This window comes from Equus przewalskii, chromosome 14 (assembly GCF_037783145.1).
Source record: "Equus przewalskii isolate Varuska chromosome 14, EquPr2, whole genome shotgun sequence".
NCBI lineage: Eukaryota > Metazoa > Chordata > Mammalia > Perissodactyla > Equidae > Equus > Equus przewalskii.
In genome coordinates this window covers 69,799,497-69,827,362 of record NC_091844.1, presented here as the reverse complement: position 1 = coordinate 69,827,362, position 27,866 = coordinate 69,799,497, and the positions used below count along the sequence as shown (strand labels likewise).

The following is a 27,866-nucleotide window of genomic DNA, read 5'->3' as shown; positions in this document are numbered from 1 at the left end:
CATGTACTATAATGTCCAGCACCTTAATTTTTTAACTCAGTTTAATAAATATATCCTGGGGAATATCCTACAACAGAATATAGAGATCTTCCACATTCCTTTTAATAGCTGCATGGAATTCCACTGTGCAGATGTACCATAATTTCGTCAACCAAACTTTGATGAGTACTTTGCTTCTTTTTGGTCTTTTGCTTTTATTACTGCAATGTCTTACTCAGTGTTTCCTAAGGTGCTGTACCAAAAACACCACTATTATTATCTAAAAATCTGTTGGAAATGCAAATTACTGGATCCCAGTCCAGATAGAGTGAATCAAAAACTCTGAGGATGGGACCCAGGAATCAGTGTCATAATAAGTTCTCCAAGTGATTCTGATGCATGCTCAAGTTTGAGAAGCACTGGTCTTAAGCTATACTATTTTTTGTTGTTAACAGTTTATCTGTGGATTGATTACCAGAAGAGGGTTTGCTAAGTCAGAGGATAAAAACATAAGCCTCCAGAAACAACAGTTAGTAAAGTTCCACTATTCTTGAGTTTTGAAAGGAATTCATGCTCTTCCTTTATTACTTGGTTTCATGTTTTACATTTATTATATCTCTAATTTGTTTGGAATTTATCCTGGAGTACGGTGTGAGAAATGAATCCACTCTCATCCTCTTGGCTATTCAGTTGTTCCAACATTTTAGTACATATCTTCTTACAAAGGTCGTCTTCAAGTTTTTGTTGTTCTTGATGTAGTTATTACAAATGTGTTCCTGTTTTCCTTGATTATTAACTATATTTATGATGGTTGGATGCTATCTATATATTAATTTTATTTACATCCTGCTACTTTACTAAATTCCCTTCTTTATCAATTTTTATCTCCATTGATTCTTTTGAGTTTGTCAGATACATAATCATATCATCTGCAGAAATAGTTTTCCCTTTCTCTTGTTGCTTATTGTTCCAACTGCTTTCTCTTGCTTACTTGTGTTGATAAATATACCTCCAACATAATGTTATATAAGAATTGAGATGGGGTCGGCCTGGTGGTGCAGCAGTTAAGTTCACACTTTCTGCTCCTGCGGCCCAGGGTTTGCTGGTTTGGATCCCAGGTACAGACCTACGCATAGCTTGTCAAGCCAAGCTGTGGCAGGCATCCCACACATAAAGTAGAGGAAGATGACCACAGATGTTAGCTCAGGGCGAGTCTTCCTCAGCAAAAAGAGGAGGATTGGCAGCAGATGTTAGCTTAGGGCTAATCTTCCTCAAAAAAAAAAGAGAAAGAATTGAGACAGTGGGCACCCTGTTCTTAACTTGTTCTAACTAAAGAGTAAGCCACTAGTGTTTCCCCATTAAGATGCTATTTTCTGACTAAGTTAGTATGTTAAAGAAGTATCCATTAATTCTCGATTTTATTCAATATTGAATTTGCTCAAAGGCCTTTCCAGCAAATAGAGATAATGACTTTTCACATTAGCTCTATTAATACAATGAATAATAGTAGATTCCCCAGTAATGAACCTTACTTGCAATCCAAAAACCTCATGTGTTTATGATATATAATTTCTAATGTATCGTTGCATTCTATACACTAACGTTTTATTTAAGATTTTGCCTCAACATTCACAAGACAGATGTGTACTCTCTGGGAAGTTTGGAAAATCTGCTTCCAAAAAAAACTGGATGATTTCTTTTTCCTGCTTTGGAATAGTTTAAAAAACACTAGAACGTTTGATCTTTAAACATATGGTTGAATTCCTCTGAAAAACCATTTAGGAATGGTGTTCTTTCAAAGGGGAGCTCTTCTACAGCTCTACTTGTATGGAAATTTAGTTTAGACTTTCTATCTCTATTGGGTTCAATTTTTGTACATTCTATTTTCCTAGAAAACTGCCCCATTTAAGTTTCTAAAGCATTGTGGAAAGTCTCGTAGTTTTAAAATTTCTTGTTTTGATTTTTATTTCAAGCCTAATTTGTATATTTATACATTTTCCTTTTTTTAAAAAAGTAGGTTAGTGGTTTGTCTACTTTCCTTTTTTATTTTGAAACCACTGTTTCTGATGTTTTTCTCTTTTCCAATTCAGTAATTTCCATTTTAATCTTTTCTCCAGCTTTCTATTCGCTTACTATGTTATTCTTTTTTTCCCCTAGCTTTTTTAGTTGTATGCTTATTTTATTTTATTGGTAAGAGGTATGTGATGCTATAAATTGTTTCCTGATAACTGCTTTGCCTGTAACTCAAATTGTGACACAATATATTTTTTTAACGTATTCCAGAATTATGGTTTTTAATCCTCCTTTGACCTAAAGGAAATTCAACAGCATGTTACTTAGGTGAAAGAGCCTTTTTCTTTTTTTTTTTTTTAAAGATTTTATTTTTTCCTTTTTCTCCCCAAAGCCCCCCGGTACATAGTTGTGTATTCTTCGTTGTGGGTTCTAGTTGTGGCATGTGGGACGCTGCCTCAGCGTGGTCCGATGAGCAGTGCCATGTCCACACCCAGGACTCGAACCAATGAAACACTGGGCCGCCTGCAGCAGAGCGCGCGAACTTAACCACTCGGCCACGGGGCCAGCCCCTAGCCTTTTTCTTTTTTGATGTCATTTTCAGTATTATTTCATATACTATTTTAATTATTGGGGACTGATGTTTTTGTGGTGGTCTAAAATATGATCAATTTTTGCAACTGTTCTATTTGCACTTGAAAAGGTATATTCACTATTATAGAAATAAAGAGCATGATACATATCTATCAAGCTAGCTCACTGATTATGTTAAGTGTTCTATAGTCTATTTCTTTTTTGTTCACTTGACCTGTCTTGAAATGAAAGGAATATATAAAACTTTCTTATTATTAAGATTAATGCTCTTTCTTCTTGCATCTCCTGTAGCTTCTACTTTATGAAAATGATTGTCTTGCATAGATATTAATAACTACTGCCATCTGTTATGTTTTCACTGTGAACTGAAGCCTCTGATTCTTTTAATGCTTTTTTCCTGAATTATTCACTGTCAGATATCAACTCTGCAACTATGGCTTTCTTCATATTTACATTTGCCTACTGTATCTTTATCCTCCTTTTATTTTTATCCATTCCAAATCTTTATTTTAGGTGTCTGTTAAAGAAGTTTACTGATCCCTTCACTAAAGTGTGTGGAGTGATAGGGCATCTTACTCTCAACTGAGCAATTTATTCTCCAAAGATTCAAGGAAAAAAAAATTCAATGTATTATATATGAAACTATCCTATTAGTTTGTGACTGTTTCAAAATTTTAACAACTAAACATTAAAAATATGGACACAACAATTAGCCAACTCTCTACTAAGTGAGAGCTCAGAAAAAGCCATGGCCTCAAATACAAAACAGAAAGGAAGACAAGCAACATGGTGGGAAGTGGTTGAGGTTTTGAATCCCCCTACATTTCCTTGCATATGCAAGCCTCCTTGCCCTTCAGCTTCTATTGCAGGTCTCACTTAAGTAAGATGATTAAAATGTTAACAAAGAGATTACGGCATCAGAGGTGATGAACTATAACATGTTAAAAAAGATTTCACTGGAATATGCTTGTTTGTATAGCGGAGAAATGAACTTCACTCTTCATATTAGTTCCTTAGGGCTGCTGTAAAAAAGTACAATAGGCTGGGTGGCTTGAAAGAACTAACATTTATTCTCTCTCAGTTCGGGAGGCTAGAAATCCAAATCAAAGTGTTAGCAAGGCTGGTTCCTTCTGAGGGCTCTGACGGAGAATCTGTTCCATCCCTCCCTCCTAGCTTCTGGTGATGACCAGCAATCCCTGGAGTTCCTTAGCTTATATCATGTGGTGTTCTCCTTGTGTCTCCATGTCTTCACCTGGCTGTCTTCTTATAAAGATACCAGTTTTGGTGGATTAAGGCTCCAGCAGGACGTCATCTTGATTAACGAACTCGGCAACAATCCTATCTCCAAATAAGGTCACATTCTGAGGTACAAGGGGTTAGGACTTCAAAATAGCATTTTGGAGGAGACACAATTCAAACTGTAACACTTGCCCTTCTTTTATTTAGCCTATTTTTCTGAGCTAGACAGATGGTATGAACAGAATACTTTGCCATTCATTGAGTATAAGCTATTACAGTGTTATCTGGGCTACGAGGTCAGGGAATTTTATTGAGTACTTTCATTTATTCTGACATTCTCATCCATGTATGTGAACTGAGGACTTACAATATGTATATTTTACAGTATTTCTGTTAAGTTCTAAAGAAAAGTAAAATATCCCCACAAAGAAATTTTCTGGCTGTCAGCTTCCACCAGTGAATTCTTCCAAACTTTTTAAGGAAAAAAATCAACAATCTTATAGAAATTCTTTCAGAGAACGAAAAAACAGGGAATACTTACCAATTTGTTTCATGATACCAAATTTTGACAAGCACATTATATGGAGGGAAAAAAGCTGGCTAATCTTTCTCATCAATAAAACAAAAAAAATCAAATACAAAATATTAGCAAACTGAAATCTAGTGATACATAGGGTTAACAACATATCATGATCAAGTTGGTTTATCCTAGGACTACAAGATGGTTTACCATCCATTTAATGTATAAAACCAACATAATTCACCACACTAAAAGAATAACAGAAAAAAATATAATCATCTCAGTAAATGAAGGAAAAGCAACCGATAAAATTAAATATCTGTTCATTATAAAATCTCTTAGCAAACTACAAATAGAAGGGAACTAACTTTATCTAATAAAGAATATCTACAAACAACCTACTATAGTTACTATCATTCTTAAAATGGCATAATGTTCAAAACTTTACCTTAAAAATAGAGAATGAAAAGGATGATCGATGTTACCATTTCTATTTCACTCTTTACTGGAAGCACTAGCCAGAATAACATGGCAAAAAAATAAAACTACCATTATTCATAAATCACGTTTGCATATGTGAAAAATCCTAAGAATAAACCTATATACAAACCATTAGATTTTAAAAAATAATTTAGCAATGTTGCTGGATACAATGTCAATGTTGGGAAAGGCAATCCACCATGGGTCCTGACTGTTGCTACAAGTACTTGCTGGTTATACCAAGAATGCAAGTCCCTGAACACTCTTTACCTGGGTCATCTCTCAGGGTTATATTTGCAGTGACCAACCTTGAGAGGAGGCAGCGACTCTTCACAGATGAAGTAGGCTTATTTCTGTTTACTATTTAAAAGCACTGAATCCCTCAAGCTCTGTGTTCCTTGGCTAAAATACAAACCCACTGCATGACTAGCATGCATCTTGGCCAGTATCTCATCATCCCTGTGAGACTTGGGAATAAAGAGGAACTGACATAAAAAATACGCTAATGTTCATACTCTCCTATGCTGTGAGTAATAGTCCTTTTTCTTTGAACCAGGAGTTCTACATCTTCTGTCAACATGCATGAATCAATACAAAGCTAACTTGTTAAATTACGAATAGGATAAAATCCCAAACTCTTCACATACACTGACAGGCAATTTATAAAAATTAACTACATTTCTACATATCTGAAACAAACAATTATGAAATGAAAAAATTTAAAATCCATTTACAATAGAATAAAAAATGTCAAGGAATAAATCTCTAGTAAAAGATGTGCGAGGCCTCTACATAGAAAACTACATAGAAAATGAAAAAAAAAATAAAGAAAAGTATAGAAAATGCAGCCTTTCAACACTTTCATGGATTGAAAGGCCTAATAATGGAAACACATCAATAGAACCTAAATTGATCTATGGATTAAATGCAATTCCAACCAAAATCCTAGCAGATTAATGGGAGAGGGGGCATGTGGGAACTGACTAGGTGATTCTAAAATTTACATGGAAATGGGATGAGCCAAAAGAGCCAAAAACCTTGAAGAACAAAATAGAAAAACAAACTATTGCATATCAAGACTAAATATAAAGCTACAGTAATTAAAACAGGGATGGTACTGGTTCAAGGACAGATAAAACATGACAATGGAACAAAACAGTTCAGAAACTGACCCATAAATGTGTGGTCAATTGACTTATGACATAGGAGACACTGCAATGCAGTAAAGGACAGAACAGTCTTTTCAAAAAAGTGGTGCTGGGTCATTTAGATATCCATATAGGGGAAAACAAATAAAATCATGATTCTTATTCTCACACAATCCCCCCAAAATCCCAGATGGTTTGTACATCTAAATGTAAAAGATAAAAGAATAAAGCTTTCATTAAAACATATACAAACACAGAAAAAACTGTCTTTAGTATACTGAGAGGTTTTTTTTATCATGAATGGGTGTTGGATTTTGTCAAATGCTTTTTCTGCATTTATTGATATGATGTGATTGTTCATTTTTAGCCTGTTCAATATGATGGTATACATTAACTGATTTTTGAATGATAAACCAGCCTTGCATACCTGGGATAAATCCCATTTGGTGGTGGTGTATAATTCTTTTCATATACCATTGAATTAGATTTGCTAGTATTTTGTTGAGGATTTTTGCACCTATGTTCACAAGAGACACTGGTCTGTAGTTTTCTTTTTTTGCCCTGTCTTTCTCTGGTTTTGGTATTAGGGTAATGCTGGACTCACAGAATAACTTAGGAAGTATTCCCTCTGCCTCCATCCTCTGAAAAGAAATCGCAGAAACCAGGTATAATTTCTTTCTTAAATGCTTTATACAATTCATCAGTGAACCCATCTGGGCCTGGTGCTTTCTGTTTTGAAAGGTAATTAATTATTGATTCAATTTCTTTAATAGATATAGGCCCACTCAGATGGTCTATTTCTTCTTGTTTGAGTTTTGACAGATTTTGTCTTTCAAGGAATTGGTTCATTTCCTGTATGTTATCAAATTTGAGGGCAGAGAATTGTTCATAGGAATTATCCTTTTAAGGTCTATAGGACCTGTAGTGATGGCCTCTCATTTCTGATATTTATAATTTGTGTCTTCTCTCTTTTTTTCTTAGCCTGGGTAGAGGTTTATCAATTTTACTGAACTTTTCAAAGAATCAGATTCTGGTTTTGTTGATTTTCTCTGTTGATACTCTGTTTTCAATTTCAGTGATTTCTGCTCTAATTCTTACTATTGCTTTTCTTCTGCTTACTTTCGATTTAATTTGCTCTTCTATTTCCAGTTTCCTAAGGCGGAAGCTCAGATTACTGATTTTGGATCATTCTTTTTTTTCCCATATATGCATTCCGTGTTGTAAATTTCCCTCTAAGCACTGCTTTCACAAATTTTAATAAGCTCTGTTTTCATCTTCATTTAGTGCAAAATACTTTAAAATTTCTCTTGAGATTTTTTCTTTGAACCATGGTTATTCTGAAGTGTGTTGGTTAATCTCCATGGATTTTGGGATTCTCCAGTTATCTTTCTGTTATTGATTTCTAGTTTAATTCCATCGTGATCGGAGTGCAAACATTACATGATTTCTATTCCTTCAAATTTGTTAAAGCGTATTTTATTGCCCAGAAGAAACTATTTTCATGTCAGTGGGAAAGTCAATTTTCTTACGGATGTACTGGATTATATTAAAATTAAGAAATTGTATTCATCAAAAGATACCTTTCAGAGAGTGAAAAGTTATTTGGAATATATATATTCAACAAGGGAATATATGAAGAACTCCTACAAGTCACCAAGAAAAAGATAACCCATAGAAAAATGGCAAAGACTGGAATAAGCACTGCATAAAAGATGACATCCAAATGACTAATAATGAAAAGAATCCAATTCTGTTAGCCTTCATGAAAATACAACTTAAAACAACATGGGATACTATTACATACCGGCCAACGTCTAAAATTAAAAAGACTGACAATACCAAGAATTAGTGAGCATGTGAAATAGTTGGAACTTGCATACATTGCTGGTAGGAGTATACACTGGTAGGACCACTTTGGAAAACTGTTTGGCAGTATATACGCTAGTTAATTCCACTCCAGAGAATATGCCCAACAGAAATGAGTACAAAAAGACAGACAAAAGCATTCACAGAATTAATATAACAGATGAAAATTAGAAAAAAACCTAATGTTCATCAATGGTAGAATGGATAAACAAATTGAGGTACCGGGCAATATTTATAAAATGGAATACTATACAGTTTTAAGAATCTGATGTACATACACAAGAACATGGATGAAATCTTACAAACATCATTTGAGCAAAGAAAAAGAGAGCATGATTTACATAAATCTAAAAAACTATTTCTGGACACTATTCTGTTCCAGATAAGTCTAGTCTATACTATCAGAAATTATTAGAGTGGTTATTTTGGGGTAATGGGTATTACCAGAAGGGCTGCTGGGGTACTGACAATGTTTTGCTTCTTGATCTGAGTTCTGGTTCATGGTGCTGTTCCATTTATGAAAATTCAATAAGCTGTATATTTATGATATGAGCACTTTTCTGAATATATATTATAATTTAATTTTAAAAGTTTTAAAATAGGCAAAATCTATATGGACAGAAGTCAAGACAGTGGTTACCTCTGAGGAAGGATGAGTAGTGACAGGGAGCTGGCATAATGCCTCTGCAGTGCTGGTAACGATTATTATAGTTAATTATTTACTCATGGAAACAGGTATTTTCTTTTCTCAATTCAAAAAACGGGGATAAGATCATTTTATTTTTCCTCCTTTAAAGGAGGAATGAAGGATTTTTCCTTCTTCCTTCTTTTTTTAAAGAAAAATAGCATTCCCAAGTTTATATGGTTGAAAAATCATCTAAACCATCGCTATTCAAATGTTGTCCATGTAAACTATTGCTATTCAAATACTATCCAAAGACTGGTCTGTAACAAGATAAGTACAAAAGTGAGAGGAGGCATTTAGTTACTTTCACAGAAATTAGATGCTCCTGGGCCATTTTTATTGTATTTTACCTAAGTATTGGTCCACAATGGATTGGGAAGGTATTGAGGGGCTGGTCCTTTGTGATGAATAGTTTGAGAATAAACCAGCTGGCAGTGGGGAGGGAGGGAGTGTGGGGGAATGGCATGGGAATAGTACCACAGTTACAAAATAAGGAACCAAGATTTCCTTGGGGTATATCTTAAAAAGGATAAACATACAAAAAATAAGACATTGTTTGAAAAATGAACATTAAGGCTGCATTTTAACTACATCAAGCTGCTGTTTATAATTTTTTCTTACAAAGTGGTACCTAGAGAAAAATAATCCTTCACGCTTCTGTATTACCAGTTTTAATTTTTACTTCAAATGAAACTAATGTCACCAATTAATATCATCCTGCACCAAAGAAACATACTATCACCAACCAGTGATTCGCAACAGTAGAATGGAAATGAATTCTTTTAACCTATATACCAGTGATTAGAAATAAACTGAGCTAATGTAAACTAATGTAATGTAACGTAAGCTAGTGAGTAGAAAAATGAACCAAAGAAGCTAATATATTCACTCAGATACTAAATGGACAAGAGGATGAAACTAACAGAAAAAGATCTATGAACAAAAATCTTGTTCTTCTTGGTATGTGGCTATGAAAATTTGGAGGAGTCTACAGTGCTGCCATACTACATTATCTTAATTTTCCTAAGATATTACTTTATGCACACCAATAACCTATAAATAATGGAGACTAGCCCTAAAGATTAACAGTCTGATCATGACTTCTTTTCCCTTCTTTCTTTCCACAAATCCCCTCTTCCAGCCAAATTTACCTTCCAATGGCTTCCTGAAAACACTGTACACACACACTTCCACCTTCTTGCCTTTATATATGTTTTATTTCCATGACATATCTGTCTTCCCTAGAGGTCACACTCTCAAGGAAAGGACAGTTTATTAAAATTTTCTATAGTTCATACAATACTTACTAACCCATCTAAAGTTAACTACTCCCTTCTCTGATGCTGCTATAGTATGATAAATATAAACACATGTTACTTACTAAGTCATTTGCTAAGAATTTGCTTATTTTTCTAAAGCTCTAGATATGGATGGAGCCCACACCTTATTCAAATTGATTTCTCAAATACCTGGCAAATACTGCATACTAGTCAAAGAATGAGTGTAGCAAGTAGTTTAAATAGAGATGTTTCTTTGGTTTAGCAAATAAACTAATGGCCTAAACAATGCTTCTCAAGCTCATACCCTGATCTACTGTCCTCCAGTATGGACTGCTCAACAGATTAAAAACACTCTCACTTTAGAACCGACTTAGTATACGATTAAAAACAAAAATGCTTGCTTTTATATAAACATAGAGACATAACAAAAGATTAACAAATTCTGATCAAAAGATCAGCAGTTACTCAATATTTAAAAAACCAAAAAAGGTCACCAAAAAAACCAAACAGCAACCTAGTAGAGAAATGATTTTTAACCTTAAAATAAGTGTTTTCAGCAAACTATTTAAAACAAATTCTAGAACTTAAGGTTCATTAAAGCCAGTTTTACACAGTTTCCTGAAGTAGTTGTTTCAAGTTGTTGAACATTTACATACTACCCACTGAGTATACGTTCAGAAAGTACTACTTTTCAGATACATAATAGCACTGAGAATTTTCCATTTCAATGGATGATTATTATATTGAACAAGGTCAAAAGGAAATGGACTATTCATATTAGATGCATTTGAATTAAAACTTTAGTAAATAATCTCTCACTTTTTATTTTCTCCTGAAGACATTCAATGAGCCCCTCTGAAGTATCAGAGAGACTATCAGAAATAATGGAGAAGTAATATCAAAATTGAAACTTAGCTTTATATAGTTGAAGGATTAATAGTTGAAAGACTGATAACAGTTGAAGTTTCCAAAATTGTTTTACTCTTCAAAAACAGTAATCCTTCTCTTAAGGCAGAGTTTTTATTTTCACAGTAGTCGTTCCTTAGAGGAATTTCATTTCTAGAAGTAACAGACCGTGTTAGTTCTAAGTCCCTTCTTCCCACATCAGGTACAGATTACTCCAAGCTGGGCAGGCTGTAGCTTCCGATCATATTCAAACAGTGCCCTAACCAAAGATGGAGAGACCTCACCTGAACACCTTTCCTTGCTTCTGGGTACCCTAACTATCCAAGTCCCAATAGTGTAGACATCTTTTAATACATGACAGAGCTAAAGCCACCAACCACCTCAGACGAAAAAAGAACATCCTCTTCCAAAGGTCTCTCCCCACGTAAGTTAACTTTGCCCAAATGAGTTTTTCTAACCAGCATACTTTTTAAAGGAGACATTTCTATACATAACCATCCCCATTCAGTAACTTAACACATATATAAATGCTGCTAAAGAGCAGATAGGTCTATGATATTTTGAATAACTCCAAACACAATATGTATCACATTCTTGATTTAAAGTAGTTCTGAACAAGCAGTAAACTTAATACTAGTTCGCACTCCTGGAAAGAATTAATAATTCCTCATAAGTGAAATGGTTTATCTCATACAACCAATTTTTTCTTAAGACACTTCAGAAGTAGATCAAAATCTAAGAAAACTTTATCAGAAGATAAAAATAATACTTCTACAGTTGCTTCATGCTGCAATATTTATATTTTATTTTGGAGAAAAGTCAGAGACTTCACTTAGCTACGATCCTACAAAAAAAGCAAGAGAATGATTTTAATCATTTTCTGGAGTTATTTCACCTTACCTTGGTTTGGAATTCCATAAAGCTCTTCTTTGAACATTGTTTCCTGTCTGAAAATTAGCAATCAAAACTACAAATTTCTAAATTTTCCACTTTACATGAAAATCAATAAACTAGTTTTAATATTGGACTGAATTTCAAAGTTCTGTTCTCTGTTCCTACTTGGCTGAAAGATATACCTTTATCAAGAGAGTTTCTATCGATTTTCAACTAGAAGTATCAGTTTTGCTGTCAGAGCTCTTTATTTTTGTACATAAAAGGAAGTGGGTTTTGATACTATCTCAATGTTCTTCCTGTCTTACAATGCATTTGAAATAAAGTGATGTCACATTGAGAGTAAAAGCCCAAAATAAGAAAAAGGAATAGGCAAAATAAGTTTGCTTTACCTTTATTAATAATTGCAACTGATTTAGATCTGCTTTGCTGCATGCTGCTACTACCACTGCTAACTACAAGTTTTCCACTTTACTTTGCACTGGACTACAAAACATTGATAGCTATATACCTAAAAATTTACATATCTATACCACATGCCATATGTATGACCCATGAATGACAGAAAACATTCTATGAGAGACTAAATCATTATTCATTATTGGTACCTCATCATTCACCCATTTCTTAAGAATATCAGAGCTGTAAGAGTATATGTGAATTCTACATGACATCATGTGCACTTCTCATCTCCACCTTCCAAACACCATATATAGCCCATTCTATTCTCAGTTTAAAAGACTACCTACAATCGGAAAAAGTCTTTACAGAACTTCTCATCTTTATATAAACTGAGGATAAATATGCAATACTGTGACAATTTCTAGAAGAGGAATGAATCAAAGGCAGTTTAAAAATAATTTATCTGGACCACATTCTTGAATTTGCTCTTACCTTGCTGTTAATATTTTCTATTATTATACCAAGTGTAGGGCAAGGTTATGCTATTTTAATCTACCATTAAGCTATTGATAATGGAGTTCTATTGTTATTTCTTACATCCTCCTGTCTCACAATACATTTACCTTAAGTTCTTAGAGATAGCCTTTAAAAACCACGTAACAGCCACTACTCAAAACAGCCACTGCGGCATATGTGGCTATTGAAAAGTGAAGACCTCCAAGACCATGATTTTGTTTCGTTTACAGGTCTGACCACCTTTAATATCGATTTCCCTGTTTCCAGTCACATCCAGAAATTATGAATCTTGCTTCTCTTGCCTGATGACTTGGCTTGGTTCCTAATCTTAGACCAATAATTTCCAAACTTAAAAAGGAAAGTTTAAACTATGGGGGAAGCAGAGGAGAGACAGACCCCTTAATACTTTTGGTTCCACCCTTCCAAAAAGGGCCGTTGGTGGACTTTGAGGAATCTAAGGCCCTAGACCACACCTCCTTTCACTATTGAGAGGGATTACTCTAAAATATATCAAGAATATTGGTCAGAGGTCCCAGTTTTGTCTTGCCTTTGTTCCTAACATTTGAGCCCTAGGTTGCTCTCCCAAGTGGTTGTGATCTTAAAGCTAAAATCCTCTGGTTACAAAATTTGCCCAAATTGCATGTGTAGTAGTTATATACCAGAGAACACAGATAATGCCACTAATTATCTCAGTTCTCTCCAGGAGTCACACATACATTACCATAGGTACATTAATGAAGGAGACTATTTTTCTGACATAGTTCTATCAATAGTTCTAAAGGCACTTAAAATTAATGAGTCAAGTATGCCAAGAAACGTAACTCTAGCTTCTAAATCCAAAGACAGCTCACCTATAACTCAAACCTAAAAGGATATCCAAGCTAGGGAAACTCTTGGATGTTTATTTTGTTCTAGAATATCACTCTATCAGTCCTTATAAATGAACCATCATGACTTGGCTTAATATCTGCCTTGCCATGTATGGCACAACTTATAAATATTGGGGTAAAAATGATTTGCCCTCTTCAAGAAGACTCTGACAAGAAGCTGCAGATAATTAGCAAGGACAGGTAATAATACACATCCTTAAGTAGAAAATCCATCCCAGGGAAGCTGCAGCAACAAACACTTTATTCCCTAAAGAAAGTTTTTTGGGTAAGCTATCAAGCAGACACCAAGCAGAGGATGAGAGCAAAGACCAGTAGACTAAATTTAGTCTTTGCTAGTAGAAATGAAAAGCATTCTCTTCCTAGTAAGGAGAGAGTTGTTAGAGCAATAAGTGCTCAAATTTTAGTAGAGAGGATTCAAGAGAAAATAAAATAAGAGCATCCTAAAAGGGCTATGGATGGTCAAGGTGAGAATAAACCCAGGTAAAACCTAGCAAGCCAGGTTGTCCAATGTGGTAGCCATTAGCCACATACAACTATTTATTTTAAAATAAAATTAAAAATTCACTTCCTCGGTTACACTAGCCATATTTCAAGTGCTCAATAGATACACGTAGCTAGTGGCTACTGTGTTGGGTTGGACAGCATAGATACAGAACATTTCCATCACTGTAGGAAATTCTATAGGACAGTACTGATGTAAAGGGTAAGGGAAAGAGACTGACTGACCTGGGGTCTGGAAAAGAGGAACTACTAACAAGGGCATTTGTCCTACAGCATTCAGTACTTTATTGAGGGATCAGGTGGATTTACCTTTCCTTTTCCACCTGCTCTTTTTTCCCTCCTTGTTGCTGCCACCATCACTGCTGCTGCTGCTGTTCTCAGAACTCTGGGAATCTGACTGACCATCACTGCTTTCTTCTGAACCTTCTGATAGCTCTTTCACCCCATCCGGCACATCTTTCTGAAAATGTAGGCATCCAATTAGGATTAATCATTACCATTTCAGCAAACAGGAATTAAATTTTTGATATGCACTACTGCAACTTAATTGTGTTGATTAATTTTTACTACTATAGGATTCAGCAGCAGAACCAGCAATGTCATCTCTCAGTGTCAACCAGAACTGTTATCTCTCTTCTTTGGGTCAAATTAGCTAATGTTTCCACCTAAATCCGAAGATAAAAATTATACATGACAATCATGGCACAACACAGAGGCTTAAATCACACAAAAACTGGGTATACATATGTCCAGGCAAAGGACAAAATATGCAGGATAAATAACTATATAATAACAATTTTGTAAAATGCATGTACATCGAGCATCCATGTTATATATATACATATATATTTGAGAGTATGTAAAGTACCATTACGTATTGTGAATTCAGTTCAGAGTCTCGACAGCAAGAGATAGTACATTATTTGAACCTAATCAGTTCCTGAATATTGGCTGGTAAGTAGCAGGAGTAAAATACAAAAGGAACCATTTTTTTAAAAAAATCACATGAATCTTTGGTTTCCGCATTTGACAGTGAGAATGCTAATCAGAAAGGATACTTGTGTCATCACAGTGTGTGAAAGATATAATAAGGTAGCTGCAAATCAAGCACTACGAAATTAAGACTTTCCAGGTTTGAATTCTAGCTTTATCATTTAATTTTGCAGCCTTGGTCAAAGTTTAACCTCTTATTCTTCAGTTTCCCTGTCTATAACATGGCAATAATAGTACCTAACTTAAAAGATTATTTGGAAAATTAAATGAGTTAATAAATGTAAAATGCTTACTGCCTGGCATATGATAAGAGCTCAATAAATATTAGCTACCATCTACTTATGTAGTATATAAAAATATGCACACATAGACAAACATTATTAGTGAATGTTATTTCCAAGTTATAAAACTTTGGATTGTGTTTTCCTCTCAATATATTTATTTTCCCACATAATTTATTTTTATAATCAGATAAAAAATGATTCTGGCATGTTAGCTTCCCAGGTAAAATTGGCACTCATAACATTACAGCCAAGATAGTAACCTCTGATCTAGGAAGAAACTGTTATTTTCCACTTAGTGATATTTCTCTCTCAGCCATTTCTTATGTTATATACTTTCTTACAATACACAATTCCATATTTTTCTATTCTTTCCTTCAAAATGCAGAACAACTTTACAGAGTTAGTTGCCAGCCAGACCTCTTGACCTGTGGGTTCAACAAGTATTTTAAATTCAAACATAGCTATCTTCTTTTCTTACACTTGTGATCCCTGCAGGATCAAATGCTCATGCCCCAAATCTTAGAACCATTTCACCTTCTCTTTTACTCACTCCAAATAGTACATAATTTATTTCTCTAATGTCCCTTGCCTAGATCTCTTTCACCAGTCTTGTGGTTCAGGCCAATCATCTGTTCCAAACAATCATAACCATCTCACAGACAAGTTTTCCTGCTTTACCCTTAAAGCTATCCTACTTGAACTATCTTCCTAACTTCCTAAACGAAGTTGATCAAGTTTTTCTCCTGGAAAACCTCTGCCATCTCCTCAACACAGTCTCTCTCTCTCTCTCTCTCTCTCTCTCTCTCTCTCTCTCTCTCTAAAACTGCTTGGTCAGGTTTTCAAAAGCCTCCAATGTTCGATCTTTACTTAACGTTCACCTTGCCCCTGACTCCTTACACACTAGCCCACCACAGATTAGGGTCCCACCACTCCAATTTACTCTACTTTCAAATCCATTCTGAATCCCTCTATCTGTGCTTTTACGTAAGCTATTCCCTTGTCTTAAAGGCACTTCCTCCATTATTTATCTGCCATAGTTCAACTCAAATCTTACAAGTTTAAGAAAAACAAAAACTTTCTACATCCCTTTATTCAAAATGAATCTTTATTTCCCTATAATATCACAGTTCTTTATAGTTCAGTACTTTATATCACAGTATTTTGTCAGTAGGCAATTATTCCAATAACTATGTGAGCTTCAAGAGATCATGGCTCACAGTTTATCCTTCTTTATAGCCTCTACAATGTCCAGCATAGAGCAGGCATTTAGTAAATGTTATTAACACTTATGGAAGGTGTAGATCAGCTAAAACCTAAAAGAAACGCAGAATGCTCCATGTAGGACTAGAGCCCTGTGACCCCAAGAAGTTCAACAAGGAGGTATTATAGGTAAGTTAGATCTTTTTAATGTTAGTGGGCTATACACAACCACTGAGCATCATGATGACTACAGTTCAAAGCTGAAAAGGCAAGAGGGGACAGAGTCCCACATACACATGTACATAGTCACTGCAAGCGAAGCATTAATTCTCCTTCTGCTGATAAATTCCCTTTGGGAAACAACCCCTCTCTTCAGTTCATCTGGCCTCTTGAGAGGGCTTAATTCAACCCCACATCAAGGGTAATCATGAACCTAAAAGCATCCAATCAGAAGACTCAACACATTTGGCAACAGGAATCATTCAGGTACAGACACACAGGCCAAGCCAAACCAATCAAGCCAAATCAGAACTAACTAAAGGGCTCCTGTTTTAGTTCCTGAGACTCTTCTCTCCAGACTTACAGCTTGAAGAGTGGGGGTCATCAGGTACAATGAGGAGAGAGCCTGCCTGAGAATGGAGCCAAAAGAAAGCAGAGAGACCAATCCCTGAGGACATCATTTAAGCTCCTGGATCTAGGCTGAGTTTCCCTAGAATTTCCAGTTATATGAACTAATAAATTCTCTGTTTTACTCAAACTTATTTGAGTTGGCTTCCTTGTTTGTAACTGAAAGGACACTGATAAGTCAAGGTCCCTTCTCAGCGCAGGAATTAGAAATTAGCAAACCTGTTATGGCAAAAAGAACATGGACTCAGGACTTCAGTCAGATCTGGGTTCATATTCTGGTTCTGATACTATCTAGCCAAAGCTGGGCAAGAAAATCCAATCTTCTGAATTTGGGCTTTCTCTTTTATAAAAAAAGGAATAACAACCACAACTCTGAGTTGTAACGGAGAGTTAAATGAGGAAGTAATATAAAGCATCAAGGGTGCATGCTCCACAGTAATACTCATTAGTATTTGAATGTTGTGAGGCCCTTTAAAAAGTCACTGGAAGTCATTTTCACTTCATCCCTTCAAGAAAATATTATCATAAAGAATAAAAAATAAAGTTACTTCTCTGGTCTACCTATAGATGGTTACAGATTAGTAAAAAAAAAAAAAAAAAAAGTATTAGACACAGGGTTGAAGAGGTAACCCTCTTCCTGAAAATATCACTCTTCAAGAACAGAATTCTGTCTCTATAATGCAAATATATGTAGTCACTTCCTGGTTTTACTTTTCAAATGACTAACAAAAATATTTACCTTCAAGGTATATACTCCCATTCTACCTGGAACCTTATAGAAGATGCCCTCTTCACCTCGGGAGTTTGTGTGCAGCATTGCATTCAGGCATGCAAGAGGGGAAGTCCCACTGCAAAAAAGGAAGAAGAATACAATGATTAGCTTCTGTCTGAATATCCTTGTAACTTAAGATAAAATTAACTGGTCAACAGTCACTTGACATAAACACTTTATAAACTACATAAAATGCCTATCAATCTACAGAGAGCCTGCCATTAAGAAAATGGATGTAAAATTCACCCCCATATATCTAAACAAAAAATAATTCTTTAATTTTCTTAATCCTGATCCAGTATCTAATAACATTTAAGCCAAGAAAAATTTATCTCACAGAAGTACCACAAATCTATTTTGCAAAAATTCTACTTCACTTACATTTTGTCAATTATACCTCAATAACGCTGAAATTTTTTTCAAAAGACTAATTAATTTACTACAATCTGTAAATGTCCAGAAGTAAAATGGGGGGGGGGGGACATACACAGATTCAAATAAACGATATTAATCACCTTGCATACTGTTGCACCAGACTGAATCCGAGCTGTGAAATGAACACATTTCCATGGTCTTGTATTTTTTTATTTTTTTTTTACTGAGATATAATTGACATATAACATTATATTAGTTTCAGGTGTACAACATGATTCCATATTTGTATATATTGCGATGGTCTCTTGTAGTATTTGGACCTATCACGAGATCACTTTAAAGTGTATAAAGTAGGCTTTGGAATATAATCTTCTATGTGGCAACTTGGCTAAATGTTAACAATTCTAATAGACATTTACCACATTTTCTAGAGTTTTAAGTACATAAAAAATTATCTGTAAAAAATATAAACATATTATTTTACTTTCTAATTGTAATCAGATTTCATTTTCCTATCTTTTCACACTTATTTAACAAAACAAAGAGCAATATAAATGGAGATGTGTGGCATTCTTAAATTAAAAATAATTTCTCACAATACATGAGGGATAAGGCAGCTTATTTGCACATTTCCAGCTCTTCTCCTCTCAGTTCTCTGCTGGTACTACTCAATAACTCAAATAAGCCTACTAGAAGACGCTGGTAGACATCTTGGATATATCTAAAGACAAAAGTTCTCTGTGGAGAGCAGAACCATGCGTCCAATGTCTTTCAGTACTGTGAAAGTGTTGAGGGAGTCAAAAACTAGAAGGAAGATGGAGGACAACAAAGAAAATAAAGAAAAGCGTTTGCTGAAAAAAGTGCTGAGTGTCTCCGGGTTGATTTTTCATAGTTATGTTTATCTAATTCGGATACTTCCGTGTTAAAAATACACATGATGCAATTCTACTCAGAATCTCAAAGTTTATGTCAAATAAATACATAAGAATTGCCAAGAAACTTCTGGGGAAAAATGATGAGAGACCTGCTTAGCAAGTTATTAAAAAGTACTCTAAGCCACTATTATTGAAGGAATATTTCTAGGACAGGATAAAGCGGCAAATGAGCACTCTTCTAGACTGCTGGTAGAATAAAACAGAAAATACAGAAACAGATTATAATAAATGTAAAAGGTATTATTTATCTGTAGTAGGAAGAAGATGGGGTCATGACATGATCACCTGTGGTCTGAATACCTGGCATCTGTTCCCGCATTTCCTGTGAAATATTATCCCTCTCTCACTCTCACTCATGTGGTTGAGACAGACTTAATGCCATGCTCATCACTCGTGCAAATCCAAACTATTAAACCAGAATTTCCTGCTTGGAAAAGCCAATCAGCAGTTCTGTTTGCACCCCACTCCCTCACCCCCACAGTGACAGATTCAGGAACAGACACACGACTTAATTACGGCCAAGAATCTAAGGAGCTATTTACTTGGGCATTTGGCAAAAGAAACTTGCTCTCCAGGGAAACTTCAGAAAGAGACCCTTCCCCTGAGTAGTATGAGGAAGTAATGCCTAAAACTTCCAGTCATCATGTGAGCATGTGGGAAGTATCTGGAATTGGGCTAGGTAAGGATTATGGGGAAAAAAATCAACACCCAAAAAAGCAGAACTGAGAAAAGAGGAAAACAGCAATTTTTTTTTTTTAAGCAATATTACTTTTGCTACTGTATCAAGCCTGGCCTTAAGTCAGTCCTACCTTTCAAATTTTGAGGTTTTAAGTCACCAGCAACTGAAACAGTCCTAAATAAAACAGTTTATTTCATAAGTAGTGCTGGCATAGCATGTTGTACAGCTGGGGAAAACAATTCTCACAGTATATACAAAAACATATTACAAATGAATTAAAGGCCAAAATGTAAAAAGTAAAAGATATTAAAGGAAAACAGTATAACCTACAGCATAGAGAAAACTTTTTACATAAGAGAGAAAACCTAAAAACCAAAAAAGAGAAACATATTGACTAAACAAAAACTTCTGTACGGGAAAAAAATATGATCAACAAAACTACAGAAAGTATATGAAGGTGGAATAAGCTATAAGTTACCATCGGAGGCATATATGGTATATATGGGACTATTTTCACAATTCCCTATGAGTCTAAAACTACATTTAAAATTTTTTAAAAAAACAACAAATGAACTGATAAAATCCATTGCTGGTAAGATTACGGGCAAAGAGGCACTCTTATCTACTGTTGGTGGAACTGTAAACTGCTACCTTCTCCCTCATTTCTCAAGTCTGCCTTAGGAAAGTAACATGGAAGTATCCATTAAAACTAAAAAATTAGGTGCCACTGATCCAACAGTCCCACCTCAATCTATCCAACAAAAATAAGGCCACAAGGACTTATGGACAGATATGATTCACTTAGGATTAACTCTAGCATTGTTAAAATGTCAAAGCACTGAAAATGACCTCAGAGTTCATTAATAAGAGAATGGTTGACCACATGTTAGTAAAATAACCAAGAGGATATGAATCAATAAGCACCTACATTAATGGCAAAAGGAGTGCTATCCAGGAAGCATTCTATTTAGCCGTCGCAACAATGCTTCCAGGCAGGCAAAATTATTATACTATTTTTACAAATGAACAAACAAATAGCTGTATTAAGTAAGCTGTTCAAGATCACATAGTTAGTAAATGGTGAAGCCAAGATTCCAGTAAGGGAAAGAAAACAACATATAATCAAGTGAAAAAGACAAGTTATAATCTGTAGTTCAATAACCCACCTGGTAAAAGTTTCCCCCAACTAACGGTGTTCAATTTCACCATTAAGTACCCACTTTGTATAGGCCAATAAACTAGGGTCTGTGGATCCAAAAAGAAAAGCTTTCTTAGCTCACAATCTCATAAGGAAGATAGACAAGGGAACAAACAGCCACAGTACACTGTAATCACGCCATTAACACAAGACACAGGTCCACAGTCCCTGACCCCAAACACCTGACGCCAAGTGTTTCAGACATAAAAATCTTTTGGATTTTAGAAAGGTAATACACTATTTCATATATTATGCACCACCACCAGGAGATTAGAAGCAGCATCCCCTAACCAAACACAGTGAAACATGAATATTCACACTAAGTAGGATAAACAAAAATTACATATAACTTCATGTCAGTTCAGGAGAAGTGTTATTGTCAAATGAGTTCTGGTACAGAATGCACAAAAACACTTTCAAGCATTTTTTATTTTGGAATTATGAAATAAAGACTACAGACTTGTATATATATAGTGCTTTAAGTCAGAGAGAAACAAACAAACAATCTAGTCTAGGGTCTAGTACCTAGAAGAAAAAAAACAAAAACAAATCTAACCCAAACCAAACCAAAGCAAAAAAAACTCCTCAAATTGAAACTCATAAAACGAAAGTAAACGATACACACATCTGGTAAAAAGACGTGGTAAAAGAGATATAGGACATCACTATCATATTTTCCTAGCAAATCTGGGTATAATTTTCCTTTGAAAGAAATAAGAAAGTTTTGAAAACCCACAAGATATACAGAACACTGTACTATTTAAAACAAAAATTTAGATTTGATTTCAGGAAAATATAAAAAGTCAGAAAACCCGGGCAGAGTTTATTTTTATGAATGATGAAGCAATGGCAGAGAAGTACAATAGGCCACACCGCCCATGATAGCAGGGATACATCTTCAAGGGAACTAACTCTAGATTTGTAAAATTAAATAAAAATAACTGAATAACTTGAAGGAAGAGGCATTATCAGCACGGGTGATAAAACCTCGGGTAACTGGGGAGAGCAATACCAATGTAAAGTCAAGTAAATATAATATGGGGTAAGTTCTGACACCTGAAACAAGAACACCTCAAAAGATTACACAACTATCATGACAGGGCTAGTCCTATGACTGAGTGGTTAAGTTCGTGCACTCTTCTTTGGCGGCCCAGGGTTCAGTGATTTGCAGACTTAAACATCGCTCATCAAACCATGCTATGGCAGCATCCCACACAGAAGAACCAGAATGGCTTACAACTAGGATATACAACTATGCACTGGGCCCTTGGGGAGGAAAAAAATTTTAAAAAAGAGTAAGATTGGCAACAGATGTTAGCTCAGGCCCAGTCTTCCTCACCCACCCCCCACCTACACCAAAAAAAAGATTACATAACTATCATGACACACCACAGCTTGTAATGTTTCTTGTCCATGCTCAAGAGATTGGAGTTAAGAGGCAGGAGGGGTTCTTTTACGGAAAGGAACAAGTGCAGCAGTATAATTTTAAGCTGAATCTACCTCATGTAAGGAAATATAGTAAGATGTTTCACACACAAGGCCCAAGAACAGAAGTACCTTCAGTTATATTGCCAATGGCCTTATTTAGTTCTTTTTGCAATAAAAGTGGTTCCTTAGCAGTAGCTAACAGGGCTGAAAGACCTGAGGTCTACAATTACACTGCTCAGATGAAGTAAATACAGTAACTAACTCAGGAAAGGAGACATCAGTGTGTGTCAAAAAGAACCAGATTTATATATTCATAACAATCTGAATGCAGATCTGTGTGTTGCCATGGGCAAGTCACTTTCAAAATCCTTAATTTTTTCATCTGTAAAATGGAGGTTATACGACCCACTTTGTAATTTGCACAGATTACAATAATACATATAAAGTATATGTCACAGAGAAGAGATTCAGCAACTATGGCAGTTACCTGAACAACTTGCTCCTCCGCTCTAGGCTCATGGTGCTCCACACATTCCCTATCTCAAGTGACAACAATTTCACTCTCACCCCACCAGTTCTCCACTCTGAAGTCAGAGCGACCTTTTAAAAACAAACCCAATTGCGGCTGGCCCCGTGGCCGAGTGGTTAAGTTCACGCGCTCCGCTGCAGGTGGCCCAGTGTTTCGTTAGTTCGAATCCTGGGCGCGGACATGGCACTGCTCATCAGACCACACTGAGGCAGCGTCCCACATGCCACAACTAGAAGAACCCACAACGAAGAATACACAACTATGTACCGGGGGGCTTTGGGGAGAAAAAGGAAAAAATAAAATCTTTAAAAAAAAAAAAAACAAAACAACCCAATTGTACTACCCCTGCCCAGCTTAAAACTCATCCATGATATCATAATGTTCTTAGAATAAAGTCCCGAATTACCAATATGATCTGACCAAGACTACTGTCTCATACCCTCTCTGATTCAGCCTACTCTAGCCTTTTTTCCATGCTGTAACTTAATAATTCTTCTGCCTGCAATGATAACTTCACTTTTTCTGCTAGCAAACTCCAATTCACTCTTCAGAGTTCAGTCTTAATGTCTTTGTTTAAGAAAGCCACCCCAGGGGCTGGCACCCTGGTGTAGTGGTTAAGTTTGGTGCACTCCACTTCAGTGGCTCGGGTTCACAGGTTTGGATCTCAGGTGTGGACCTACACTATTTGTCAAGCCATGTTGTGGTGGCAACCACATACAAAATGGAGGAAGAGTGGCACAGACGTTAGCTCAGAGCTAATCTTCCTCAAGCAAAAAAAGAGGAAGAATGGCAATAAACGTTAGCTCAGAGCAAATCTTTCTTACCAAAAAAGAAAACCAAAAAGCCACTCCAATGTCCTAGAGAATCCAAAACTTATCTAAATACATATCATTTATAACTATGTATTATCACGATGAAAAAATTTTAATTTAATGTGTGATTCCATTGGGGCCAGCCAGAGTCAATGGCATGTGATTTCATTTAAGTTCTCTGGGAAGCAGATTCTCTCTTCTCTTGTATATTTGAAGCCAAAGGCAAACACAGGCTCCAGGACCTACCAGCAATAACCCTGCAATTATGATAACGAGCCTGATGAAAATAGAACAAAAATGAAGGAAGCAGAGCTGAGATACTGATCAACAAACTTCTGGAGCACCTGGATCAAGCTTTGCCTGCTTTTTCCACTTATATTAGATGATTAATTTCCTTTAATGTTTAAGCTGGTTTACATTGCATTTCCTGTTATTTACAACTGAAAATATCTTAACTGACAAAAAACACCTAGGTCAAAAGCATTCAATTGACAGAGATATGAAAGGGAAACAGAAGAAAGATAGAGAAGAATATTAAAAGGTAACAATTCTCTCCTACCAATAAGAAAATACTACATTTATGAATAACAAATATTGAATGATAATATAAGAAGAGGCAAGGTACTACTCAAACCTGTGGTCAAACCAGACTAACTCAAGTACTCAGATACCCAGAAACATTTGCCTTAATGTTTTTCTAAATCTTGAACTTCAAGGATTAAGAAAGAATCAAGCTGATGGGGCCAGCCCAGTGGCACAGCAGTTAAGTTCACACGTTCTGCTTCAGTGGCCCAGGGTTCGCCAGTTCGGATCCCGGGTGCAGACATGGCACCGCTTATCAAGCCATGCTGTGGCAGGTGGCCCACATATAAAGTAGAGAAAGATGAGCACGGATTATAGCTCCGGGCCAGTCTTCCTCAGCAAAAAGAGGAGTGGCGGCAGACGTTAGCTCAGGGCTGATCTTTATCAAAACAAAACACAAAACAAAATAAACTATTAAAAATTTTTTTAGAAAGAATCAATCTGAGTTCTAGGCATCAAAAGCAAAAATGGCAGATTCAATTACTGTTTTTAATTCATCGTTTACTCCCTCTAACATGTCACCTTGCAGTACCTTACAGTAAGTAAAATTTATTTCCCTGCCCGAATGATGTTGGGCTTGGCCACAAGATGTCGTCAATGAAATGAAACAGACATGGGAGAAACAGAGGCTAAAATGTGCTTGAATAGTCTGGCTTACTCCTGAGATGGCCAGAGAGTGGGCCACTGATTCCAGGAGAACAGAGAACAACTCATAGCCTAGAGCCAAGCCTAGGCAAAAAAAAAAAAAAAAACCCAGCTAATCTAAAGGCATGAGGAAGAAAAGGAACAACTTGGCTGTTAAAAGCCACTGAAATTCTGAGATTGTTATGCAGCAAAAACTGACCAACAAAATAAGCCCTGTATAACGCAGGGAACACCTGCTTTCTTAGCAATACTCAATAACAAAAGATAGTAAAAAAAAGTCCTTAAGAAAAGTTAACAGAAAAATTTATATCCAGTCAAGATATCATGCAAACAAAGAAGCAATAGAAAGATATCATTAAGCCCATCAGAACTCAGGGCAAAGATCACCTAGAAACTTAAATCCAGCCAACAAAGAAGTGCACTAAAATAAACAATTCAGGAATAGAGAAAATGGTTTAGAGAGAAAAAAGTAAACAGTTGCAATTATGGCAATGTAAGAGAAATGAAAATGTTTTCTATTTTTTTCAACTTGCATTTTAAAAATGACAACACACCTTCAGAATTTTTCTATTTTCTTTTCCATCAACTTCAGAGATCATTTAGGAATTAATATCCTAAAAGAAGTATATTAACACACTTCAGTGAAAAACCTGAAATATAACAATTCTCTTAGTTTCTTCAACTAAATGCCATAAACAACGGTTATTCCTGGTGAGTGAATTTCAGAATATTTTTTCCAGAGTACATTTTTTCATTATTGATTGACCTTTTTTGATTTTCCAGTTATCAAGTATCATTTTTACAAAAATATTAAACAGTCCAAAAATATATGAATAAATTATTAAAACAACGTAACTTCTGCAAGAGAGTAAGGCTCTTTTTCAAAATCACTTCTTTTGTCAAAGCAGTGACAGAACAAAACAGAACAAAACAAAAACTAGAACAGCAGCTGAGGAGTGGGAAACTGTATAGAGACTGAAGTGAAACACTTCCACTCATATTCCACTGAATAGCAAGATATTTGTTTACCAAGTACAAGAAGAGACACACTCAAAAAGAGAGTCAATCACAGATGCCCACAAATACAAGGAAAGGGGAAACCTACATGTAACATTCAAAGATCAAGAGACAAGTCAAAGATGAAGCAACTGGGAAGACATGGTGGTTTTAGAATTAGTATGTTTACATCATAGCACCCAAATTTTTAATCATTTCAGTTATATGGCAATGATCTTCAGGGGAAAAAATTAGCTTTCCACTTAAAGAGTGTCAATAAAAAAGCAATCGTGATCTGGGATGTCAGTAACAGGGCAGAGTGAACTGTTCCCTTGGTCTCTCCCGCTTCAAACTACAGCTAAATGGACCTTCACTCATCAGTGAAGGATACCCACACAGCACATCAGGACGCCTGAGAGAACTGCACAGCTATACATGTGAAGGGGGATGGACTACTCCCAGGGAGGTGGTGGAGATGGGTGAGCACTCTTCGGTCCCCTAGCAGCCCTGTACATGCATACGACTGCTCTCCTGGCTCGAGCACCCACAGTACCATTGCAGCCCCAAGGGTGGGAGCACACCTTAGCACCAATGTGGGAATGGATGCACACAACAGCTGGTGCAACCTAGGAGACAGCAGTGGATTTGTGCGCCTGAGCAAATGAGTACTCAGGTGCTGAGAATACCCATAGTACTACTGTGGCCCCAAAGGGGGAGTGCATCTTGGCAGGACTGTGGGAGCAGGAAGCAGCAGCCCTGAGCCCCTGTATGATCGCTTTCTTGTCTTGTGGGAGAGCCCACAGTGCTGCTGCAGTTCCAGGGAGTGGCTCAGGCTCGGACCCGGTGGGGAGGCCCTGCCACCAAGCACAACAGCTGGTGTGATCCAGCAGGAGACAGTGACAGATCTGCATGCCTGAGTGAACAAGTTCCCGGCTGCCATGAACGACCGAAGTACCATTGCAGCCCGTAAGAGGGGAGCACGTTTTGGTGGGAGTGTGCGAGCAGGCAGCAGCAGTCCTGAGCCCCCATGTGACTGCGTTCCCATTTGGTGGGAGAGCCCACAGGGCCACTGCAGTCCCAAGGAGTGGCCCAGGCTCAGACAGGTACAGCTGACAGGGACTGCAGCAGGCTCAGAATACACAGTTCCTGCGCCCCTACCAGTGGTGGCAGATGGAATCTGTAACCAGATACTATCACTATGTGAAGGCACATATCCACACCATCAAGTGTACGGAGAAGTACATTAATACCCCAGACCAGAAGGAAAAAGACAAATACCAAGAAATCAATCCTGAAAGCACAGAAATCTACAATCTAAATGACAGAGAATTCAATATAGGTATCATAAAAAACTCAATGAGTTACAAGAAAACTCAGAAAGACAGTTAAATGAAATCAGGAACAAAACTAATGACCACAGGGAATTCTTCACAAAAAAGACTGAAACTATAAAGAAAAACCAATCAGAAATATTGGAGATGAAAAACACAATGAATGAGATAAAGAAAAATCCGGACTTCTTAAATAACTGAGCTGACATTATGGAGGATAGAATTAGCAATTTAGAGGACAGGAATATAGAAATGTTTCAGGTGGAGGAGGAGAAAGAACTAAGACTAAAAGGAAATGAAGAAATTCTCCAAAAAATATCTGACTCAACTAAGAAAAGCAACATAAGGATTATAGGTATTCCAGAGGGAGAAGAGGGGGAGAAAGGAGCAGAGAGCTTGTTCAAAGAAATAATAACTGAGAACTTCCCAAACCTGAGGAAGGAGCTGGAATTACAAGTAGAAGAAGCTAACAGAACTCCTAATTACATCAATGTAAAATGACCTTCTCCAAGGCATATTTTAGTAAAACTGGGAAAAGTCAATGACAAAGAAAAAATATTAAGGGCAGGAAGG

General features: G+C 36.2%; 1 protein-coding gene across 3 annotated transcripts in view; it reads right to left on the bottom strand.

Moving 5' to 3' along the window:
- Positions 1-27,866, bottom strand: part of ASXL2 (ASXL transcriptional regulator 2) — a 161,841-nt gene that overhangs the window by 47,993 nt on the left and 85,982 nt on the right. Inside the window, exons 3-4 of one of the 3 annotated variants that reach the window (XM_070573097.1) lie at positions 17,751-17,859; positions 14,217-14,367 (exon numbers count right to left, since the gene is read on the bottom strand). In XM_070573097.1, the coding sequence (XP_070429198.1) occupies positions 14,217-14,367; positions 17,751-17,859 (260 nt within the window). Of the gene's footprint in view, positions 1-11,607; positions 11,826-14,216; positions 14,368-17,750; positions 17,860-27,866 lie in introns of those variants that run through there. The other 2 variants (XM_070573099.1, XM_070573098.1) reach the window with 2 other exon arrangements.